Source organism: Halyomorpha halys, unplaced genomic scaffold, assembly GCF_000696795.3.
Source record: "Halyomorpha halys isolate HHAL.00 unplaced genomic scaffold, Hhal_1.1 Scaffold1090.1, whole genome shotgun sequence".
Classification (NCBI taxonomy): Eukaryota; Metazoa; Arthropoda; class Insecta; order Hemiptera; family Pentatomidae; genus Halyomorpha; species Halyomorpha halys.
Window position 1 is genome coordinate 279,206 of NW_027114054.1, and position 10,516 is coordinate 289,721.

Genomic DNA, 10,516 nt, shown 5'->3' on the forward strand with positions numbered 1-10,516 from the left:
TAAAGATGATTTTCTGATAGGCATCAACTAGTGAGTTCAAAACCACATATAAAGAATATTTATTCATATATATGAATAATACAAGACTTGTTGGAAATACACATAAATAACAAATTATATTTAACTTAATGTTTGGAATGTGATCCACTAGTAATTGGATTTCTATAGTAAAAACTAACAAAAATAAAGGCTGACATTGCACATTCAAATTATTAATAAATCCATAAATAATAATTTGAAAAAAAAAAGCATAAACATAACAATACTACATTATGCTCAGTTTAACATTAGTCATTCAGTTTGTATAAATCAATTGGGGAGAATAAGAAGATAAGCATCTCTCTGGTTTAAAAGAGTAAGGAGTTTCATTATAATTCATTTGATTAGTTGTTATGTTATAGCTAATAATTCAACAATACAAGTAAGCAGGAAACAAAACACAACAAAAAATCATGTAAACAACTAGATAATATAGACACTACTTCATCAACAGAATAATAATTTACATATTTAATAGTTTCACATAATCTTTCTATTACATTTTTTTTTTAAACTTTGCTCACAGCTTTTAATCAATATATTTTTTAAAATTCCTTTTAATTATCCTACACACAACAGCTGTTGTATATTGCAAACATCATATAAAAAGTTTGAAAAACAAAACAAAAAGTCACTTTTGGACTCATATGACTAAAACTGTCATAGCTGTCATGTGTTCAGTCTTAAAAATTTTTCAAGGATAACTTATCTATAATTGGATTACTTACTGACAAGAATTAAAAACCTATCATCAGCATTTTACAATTACCTAATGAGACCATAAATAAAAGTAGTAGTGCCTGTATTTAGGTATACAATTCAAGAGTAGTTGCAAGACAATACCGAAAATCGGTATTTGAAATAGTTGATTTTTTAGTTCGATCATGGTAGATGTTAAAAAAATATTTTCATACAATGGAGACCTTAAAAAATACAAAAGAAGGCGTATATACCGTTGCATTAAAATATTACGTTTTGTGGGGACTACTGTGACCACTTCACAATTCATAGTGTTACTGAAACAAAAAAAAATATGTTCATTTTAGGCATATAATAATCATGTAACATTCTTAAGTAATTTCAAGTAAATCATTAACTAAAGGTGCTTGAAAAAAACAAAACAAGAAAACCTTGAAATAATACCAACATAATAAGTTATTCTTAAGTCCTGAGTGAATAAGGGAGAAAGGAAACAAGTTGGTTGGTGAATAGAACTATATTAAAGAAGTAAATATTATAGTTTTAACTGTGTACAGTGGTATTAATTGTTAACATAATTTATTAAGGCTGAATGAGAGTTCACCAATAAATAACATAACACAATCACTTAGGTTTCACACCCAATACCCCTTTCCTAAAAATGAGATATAATATTGTATTAATATATATTTTTTATAATACAGAAACTTCTAAAATATAGAACCACTTCGTTTTTTCACTTATTTTCAGCTGGAGGTACTTGGAAATCTGATTTCATCTTAAATCAAGGTAAAGTTGATCATGAGAGCGGTGTGGTTCTTATAAAATTTCCATTTTCAGAGCACCACAAATTTTACTAATGCTTTTGTCAGACGTTTCACACATTGTTTAAATACTAGTGTATGAAGTGGGAATTTCTTCATTTTCATATTATAATGAGACCTAAAGATGTTACACAATTAAAAAAAAATATTTTAACAATATGCTTTGTGGTTCTAATATTTACCGGTTTGGGCAACTACATTTAGATAGTTTCAACTTGAAGAATATTAAAAATTATTATAGAAATGTGAATTTTTGAAAATTTCCGAAAACTTGAGAACACTGGTGAGATATGAATTGATTTAATTTCTTTTTTCCCTTCCATTTTTCCATCTCCCTACTTTACATCTTACATTACACAGTTTTAGGGGATAAAGGCACCTATTATTAAGCCATCAATTACCACCAATATGAAGTCTCCATAGAGAGACAAAATACAAGGAGAATGCAAATTTCAATCATTTCACAACCGTCTCTAATACCTGAAGGATTTAGCCAAGAAGATGAGTAAACATTTGCCCTAACAACAGCTTTTATAGGTGTCAATAACTGGATCTTCAAAATGATTAGTTTCCCCAATTATTAACACAAAATGTCAATAAATGGTTACTTAAAAAATAAAATTTAAAAAATTCATCCACAACAGAATGATGTTTTTAGTCTTGAACAATAAACAATTTCACAAGTATATATGGCTGTTTATAATTGGATTAGATCTTCTATTCTCTGACAATACCAAAAATTTTAGTTATGCAGATTCTTGCAAGAGAACATTAGAGTAACAAAAGTCCTACAGGGGTTGTCAGTCCTAGAAAAGTTCATAGGTTACTGACTCTAAAGTTGTTCAAGAAATCATGAAGAGAAACTGGAAATATCAAAGATTTATCTATTTTAAATTTGAAAGAGGAGAACATCTTTTAAAGATGTTGCTTTGAGGAGCCTTATTGATACAGAAAGACCAAGACAATCAGCAGGTGATGAAATGGAAAGAAATAAGCACACATACTGAAGAACATTGAAGAGGGCCACAAAAAAACATGGGAAAAGTTGAATTACAGTAGAAATAGACAAAGATCGAGCAATAAGCAAGGCTGATTTTATCACAGCCACAATATTTACCAAAAAAAGGAAGGAAGTGATCATAGTTTATCAAGTTTTTAGGGTTTCAAAAAGAAATATGTCTAATCTTAAAAAAGAAAGCTTGTAATAGACTGAAGAATGTTTTTTCAACTTATTGGGGATTAGATACCAGTGTAAGGTCTTTGGAAATAAGAAACACAAAGTTCCCTTATTCTCCAAATGTCACTGAAATATACCCCTCAACCTACTACAGTGAATAATTTTCTTTATTATACCGTTTTACGATATCTAAGAACGGGTTATAAATATATAGTACTATATATATATAGAAAATGCTTTAATGCATGAGGTGTCAATTAGAAACCAGAGCAAATATTGAAGCAAAGTTCTGCTAGATAGCAGATTGACAAGCCTAATTGTTCCGGTGACATTAAAAAAATCATTTTTGTTAAATAACATTAATAGTTATACAACTTCTATACATTTTATCCATAAATATGTCATGTATTACTATTACTCATAATAATCTGGCAAAATGGAAATTAACTGATCTAAACGAAAAAGGTTCTGGTAATATTTGTCTCTCGGCATATATTTTATGTCATAAAAGGTTCACCTTGCCAGACTTGAAGAACATAGGACAAGTCATCATCTTGAATTTTCCTGAGATGACCACTGTAGTAGATCAATTCATTTGCGTATATATTTTGGAACATATGGATATCTCATTAATCCTTTTTCTCAATTATGCCATCTATCCCCTTAAGTTTGTTTATACTTTGATGATCCTACCGATTCAGCCTGAGGTTTCATCTCATCATTTGAATTTTCTTTCCTCATGAACCTGGAATTTCCCCCACTTCTCCCCATCCCTCCACTCCTGATTTCAATCCCTATGGTGCCTAAGGTTCATCTCTTAACTTGTCCTTTCTTCACTCAACATCATATGAAAACAACTGGTCCTACAATAGATTTCAAATTTGGCACATAGAAAAATTGCAGCAGCCAAGGCAAAATTCAATATCATCCTTGATTTAGGATACTATAAACCCTTAGAAAATCCATGGGCCAGCCATCTAAATTTAGATAGGAAAAAATATAATAATTGGAGACCTTGGGGTTATCTAAACATTTTAGATACCTCTTGGATGGCTACTTTTATATAAGCTAAACAGACCAATCACCACTTACTAACAATCTACATAATATCAAGGGAACTGTTCCAAGACAATTCAGGCAACTCTCATATATTTCTCAGTTCACCACATCAATCAAACATATTTATTTACATTGTTGGCCACTTAGCCTTTGTCGCAAGGCATGAAATATCTCATTACATGCATAAACTAATCAGCTAAGTAGCCAGAAGTATTTCTCATTACAAAACCAGTTTGTATTAACAATCGCAAAAGTGTTCTGAGCCCACTGGATCAGATGCTTTGAATATTCAATTTGACATTGACTGAGTGAAACTTTTGAATCAAAACTTTTACATTCTCCTGAAAACATATCTGGAATCAAGCTCGTCAATACTACTGCCAACCATTTGCAATCCAACAGACTAACAGAAAAGTATCATAGAACACTCAAGACGCACCTGCAAGCTTTAAGGAACAGTTTGATGGAAAATCTTCTGGTTGTACTCCTATGATTTTGCATTGTACAGCACAGTGTTTGGAACACTAGCCTCAACAGCTGCACTCATGTTTTCCTACAGGATGATTAGGTTAGTCTTCATTTAACTTCTCTATATAACAGGTCTCATACAGTAGTCTTCAGGGATGCAAAAATGTTTAATGTCGACAAGAGCAACTGAAACATTGTCGTAAAAAGTGAAATCAGCCTACACCCACAGAACATCCTGATATTTTTGCTCTAGCTTTGAATGTGATGAAACCACCAGCAGTGGTCATAAACAGCCAGAAGAAGCGTGCCAACTTTCTAACTGTCTCCTGTTCGCACCAGAACTGGATATGCAAAGGGCCTACCTCACCTATATCACTGAAACTGGGTGGAGAGTGTATGGTTATGTTTTCAACTTGAATTATTCTAATCTATCTCTAATTATTGGGTTGATGTTTGTGTTAGTTTCCATTACAATTTCACTAATCTCTAATATATTGTTGATTCTGTATTAATACACTGATCAGACTTATAGCTTGAATGTAATCTAGCTATTAATTAAGACCACTGCACTGGTGATTTTGGTCCAGGGAACAAATAAAAACCTTAGATATGGGAGCAAATTTTCCTATCATCGTAATATGACTACATTGGTAACTCTTGATTATAGATGTACTTGATATGTGATTTCTAATTAAATAAATACAAAAATATATCTACAATTAAATTAGAATTACATTAAATTATGTTGTATAAAAGTAAATCTCTACCAAAATAAACACTATCATAACTGGATCTGTTTACCTAGTGACATCAAAGCATAAAGATATCATCCAAGGAACCCAACTTTTTTCTCCATAGTAATACATTGCTAGTAAATGTGCGAGAGGCTTCATTGTATAGATTATCTGAAAATAATGGATAAATAAAAATATGAAAAATAATGTACGAAATAACAAATAAAAATATATTCGAACAGGTGTCTTATAAAAAAAAAATGGGGAGCACCACAAGTGCTTAGTTTCAAACAAGGCCAGCTCCAATGGAGCCAATCACAGAAGCGTATTCGAACATGACTACAAAAAATTTCACTAAACTTTTTGTGGAGTGTTTACTATTTTATTTTATCTGTTGTGATAAAATATGTTTTTTCTGATCTCCTGAAAACTACTGCTGTTTCATTGATACAAAACTTGCCCTGAAGGCTGAAGAAAAGTGGAAAATCTCCTACCCAAGAGAAGTTTGACAGAAAACAAAAATTGAAGCTGCTCATCATCTAACTAAAGGGAAATTATATTGCATATAAAACGTGCCAACAGCACGATAAAATTAACAAGGTCCAGATTCATTGTTGTATAATTTTCACATGTTTGAACCATTGAAAGTGACTTGAAGCAGTTTTCCTGATGATCGAGGGATTAAGAGTTTTATGGATAGCCGGCTGAAGGAACTTATCTCTTTCGATTTGGTGGAAAAAGCTATTCTAATAAGGGGATGATTATATAGAAAAATTATATATTTTTACTTAACTATTTAGTAATGTTAATAATTTTTTAAAAACAAAGTCTTACTTATATTTGAATGACCCTTATAAGGTTCTTCTTCTAAATAACCGTATAAGGTTATTTTTAAGATCAAAGATTGGGCTGGAAAAACTTTCAGAGAGTGAATTTTAGAATTTAACTAGTAATTATAGGGGAAAAGCCTTCTAATTTAGAGGTATGAAAAAATCAGTTAACTTGGATAGAAGTACAGGAGAGAGTTGAATATTCGAACTGGCTTCTAGTGCAAAGAAGCCTAGTGGTTCAAACGACAAGAAGAGTCAAATCATACCCAATTATTGAACCTTAAAAGAATCAAAGACTTAACTACCATGAAGAGGAAATCAAAATTGAAGCAAACAAATATGGCAACTTTTTTTATGTCAACCTTAATAAATCGTCCTAAATTACAGTAAGTAGGTATTTTTAATGACATTTAATTTTTCAACAACATAAATGTGTACTACACAATACAATTTTTTTTTTTTATACAAACATGATTGTTTGGCATTTTCCTTTTTTTAAAGTGAATTTAGATTATCTGAACTATACATGATGAGATTAGTTCGGATAATCAATGCTCAACTGTACATAATTAAGCCCAAAGGTGAGTCTAAAGGTTCGTGCATAATAACTCTATAATATAACAGCACTACCTGGTTCAGGCTTGTGGCTTCTATGAAGGAAATTAATCTAATGCATCTAAACTTGGCACTTAGTTCATATATTTCCAGCTACCAGAATAACGAACAATAAAGTATCCATGCCTTAACTGAATGGTCCTGTTTTTTCAATTGATCACCGATATGATTTGGCAGTTTCTCTTTGATTAGAATGCATGGAGAGTCAGAAAGTTCTGTTCTATGTAATACAGAATGAGGCCAGTAAAAAAAAAAAAAAAATGAAAAGTATCACTGTATCACACAAATATTGATCCAGAAGTTATATCATGGAGAGGTGGACATAGATCTGAATATATTAGAAACCAATACACTCAGCAGGGAGCAGGAATTATAATACAATTATTGGATTAAAAAAAACATCACTTTACAAAAATACTTTGAGAAAAATATTTACCTCAGCACTATACAAAGTTTTCAAAAACTTTTGTTGATCAGTACTGTTAACTTTAGCACTAGCAGTTGCACGCCCACCATCTAAAGAAAAAATACAACAGAAATGAAAAATATTCAAGAAATATTATAGATAACCTAAAATGAGATAAGACAACCTTGAAGATATGTTCTCAATTTTCTTGGTTTATCCCGAAGTCTAAATTCATCAATCTCTTCCCTGTTTAATGGTTGAAATGGTGGATTTGATATTAATAATTCATTATGCTTCTTAATTAAATATAAACGACCAAGGCATCTGGAATCAATTTTTAAATAAATAAAAGATTACTTCAGGAAAATATTAAATGATTACTATCACATTAATAGTACATTATTCATCAAAATTTAATAATTGAAAGACTTGTAAATATTAATTTTTTAATTGTGATTGATAATATGACTTTTCTGAATCTTGATAAGAAAAAAAAAAATTATTTGCAGGACTCCTAAAAAGGTTATGTCTAGAAAGGGGTTCAGTCAGCTACTAAAAGTTAGTGTAGTGAACAAGGAATAATAAACTAATAAACTACTCAATAACAAAACTACTAAATTACTCAAGGATGATAACCATTAACTTTTAAACATTAGTGTCTGCAACAGAAGTCCAATCTGGGATGGTTGATTTTTATTTTGTGGTAAACCTAGAAATAAATCTAGATCCCTGGCTAAAATAGATTAGTAATCTGTAGCAACAACTGATAAATGAATAATCCTAGTCGATGTACTTTTTCCACACCCTTTAACCTTAAAGATACTCAGAAATATCTAAAATATATCCCATTTATTTCTCTTTTCATTTAGGAAATGATCGATATTAAGGCTCAAGGCTTGGATTGAAACTTAAACAAATTCTCTTTCAGAACATCAAAAAATTATTTTAAAGAACTTTCTTTTTTTTTAAATCTCATTATGATTTTTATTTATAAGTAAATTAAAATTTTGATGGTACAAGAGTATCTCAGCATAGTACAATTAATGTTAACAGAGTTAGCATCTAAATCAAATGGAAGGAAAGTATTTTAAGAATATTTATTTACATGAAATTATAGTATTATATAAGAATATAGTTAAACAGTTGAAAACAATCAATAGAATAAAAACTTTATGTGAAATCAAAACACTTTAAAATTCAAAATATTTTATTTATGTAAAGTAGCCAATCACATTTGACGCCATATGAACTCTGATAAATAAGATTTCAAATGATGTCTCGCCGTCCCCCTATGTCTCTTGTTCCTCCATTTAGCACTACCCCACATTCTCTCAACTGTTTGTGTATGAACTCCTGTATCAGGATCAATAAAATTGTATTTATGATTAACCTTAGCATTTAGAAATCCTTTTATTATTCTATTTGTTGGGTAACCTCTCCAACTATCAGAATAAATTGTGCTATCATCTGCAATGTTTTCAATAATTTTATCAAGAAGGGTAGAGCCAGTTCTATTAGGAATAGTGACAACAAATGAATCTTTTGTTTCTCTACATATACCACCAAACACCCACTGTTCGAGTAATGCTCGACCAAGATTATTTTTACATTTAGTAAACAAACTTTCATAAATTTCCACAATGCAATTTGGTCCACTAATCTTCTTGTTTAATTTATTTTCCATATCCAAGATACATAATTCACGCGTATAATTATTCCAGTCTATAACAGTTTAATCCGATAAATCAAGCTGCTTTTCACAAAATTTAACCGATGTCAGCTCCTCTCACCAGCAGTATATGAATCTTAAAGCTGAACAAAATGGAATTCGGCTCAACTCAAACCAGGTGTCTTTTTTAAGTCCCACTTGCTGATCACACTGTCTTAAATTACATTTTCAAAATATAGTTTCATGTCATGGTAATTGCTACATGTATGTTTTCTAGGCAAAATATTTCGCTCCTGAGGAAATAAAATTGCATCTTGTTCTGTTTTTGGAAAATCCCTTATACACATTTTTGTTGCACTAAAATATGGGGTAAAAAATCAACAAACAACAAGGCAACAAGGAAACCAAAGATAACTTTGTGTGAGTACGAACAAGAAGATTGCTGCATGCTAACAAAGTTGTACGTATTAACACCAGCTGTGGTGATGTTAATACGTCAGAACCTTAAATTTTAAATAAGTGAAATGATAGCTGCAGTTAGTAAATGCTAAATCATACTGTAGAAGAAGCTCAATAATTTAAAAGTCTGTTGCATAATTGTGTACTTTTTTAATCTTAAACCATTTTTTCCTTGAATATACCATGTTTTCTTTTTTTCTTTCAAGTACAACAGTCAGTTAGACAGTGATCAGATATTTCTTTTATATACTGTGTTCCAGTATACAGGATCACTCTCCCTCAACCCTCTACAATTTTTGTAATTTTAACATGATTTTTGCCAGATTTTGAAAGTAGCATGTACTTCATATTTTGAGGGCGTTACTGATTTTCTAACCTACTCTAGTTATTCTCAAGCACACTAAACTCTGGAATTTCCAATGGAACTGAGTTCTTATTTTTAAGGCTTCTGATATCAAATCAATTTTTAAGATAAATTCATACCGGGCATTTATCCAAAATGTCCTGTTATCATAAATCACCAAAAAAACACAAACAATATATTTATGTTTTAGACTATTTGGGTGAAAGTAATCGAAAAAAAAAACATAATTTCAATTTCGAAATTAAAGTTTTCATAAAAATTCATCATCCAAATTGTGGTATTTCTAAACTGAGTCTTCATTATTATAAGCCATTTTAGTCTCCTTGGTCGGTGGAGGAGAATCAATTTATATAGGATTCTTGGATAGAATTATGAATTTAATTCTAAAACGATATTGTTTTACATGTAATATTCAATTTTCTCCAAGCAAACTGTCAAAAACCATAATTTTTTTATTTACTCCTTCAGGAGGTGTTTGATAAAATAAGAGCCCAATACGATTTAGTATAAAAATGTGATTTACTATCACAATCTGTAAAAAAAAAATAAAAAAATCCCCTTTCCATAGGAAATTTTAAAGTTAAATGCACTGAAGAGCTGGAGGTCAGTAAACTAACAATACTCTCAAAAGTGTAACAAATGCCACCCTTATGACTGAGCAAAAATCAAATCAAAATTCCTAAAATTATAGAGATTAGAGGAAGTGAACATCTAAAATGAATGGGACACCCTGCATATCATCAGGACCAGAGTATTTTAGTAATCAATTCTTGCTCCTTTGATGATTTACCTATTTTCTGAAACACGATCATAATCTATGGAAATGATACGAGAAATACAAGAATCAACCAGATTTCACCAACTCCCAATTTTATTTAAAACAATCAAAACTCACTAAGACTTATAACAGGCTCAACCTAGTACCACAGTAACAAATATTATACAAACTTATATGCATCCACATTAAATCATATTCACTCCGCTAGTAAAAAACGTTTTACGGCACTCTACAGATGTTACAACAAACTTATAAAGAACATGGTGATAATGAAAATATTCAAATTAGACTGAAGAAAGCAGGAAAGGACCTGGCAACTGATGGATGCTCACCTCCATTATTCCTGATGTCACGTGTACCCACTTCTTGTCACAATAAAATGTGACTAGTATGTA

At 30.6% G+C, this 10,516-nt stretch overlaps 1 protein-coding gene across 1 annotated transcript in view; it reads right to left on the minus strand.

Moving 5' to 3' along the window:
- Positions 1–35: 35 nt before the first annotated feature.
- The window catches only part of Pex16 (peroxin 16), an 11,764-nt gene continuing 1,283 nt past the window's right edge, over positions 36–10,516 (minus strand). The window contains exons 3-6 of the mRNA XM_014432640.3: positions 7,036–7,175; positions 6,882–6,961; positions 5,068–5,171; positions 36–1,055 (exon numbers count right to left, since the gene is read on the minus strand). Coding sequence (XP_014288126.1) covers positions 809–1,055; positions 5,068–5,171; positions 6,882–6,961; positions 7,036–7,175 — 571 coding nt within the window. The 3' untranslated portion in view covers positions 36–808. The remainder of the gene's footprint in view (positions 1,056–5,067; positions 5,172–6,881; positions 6,962–7,035; positions 7,176–10,516) is intronic.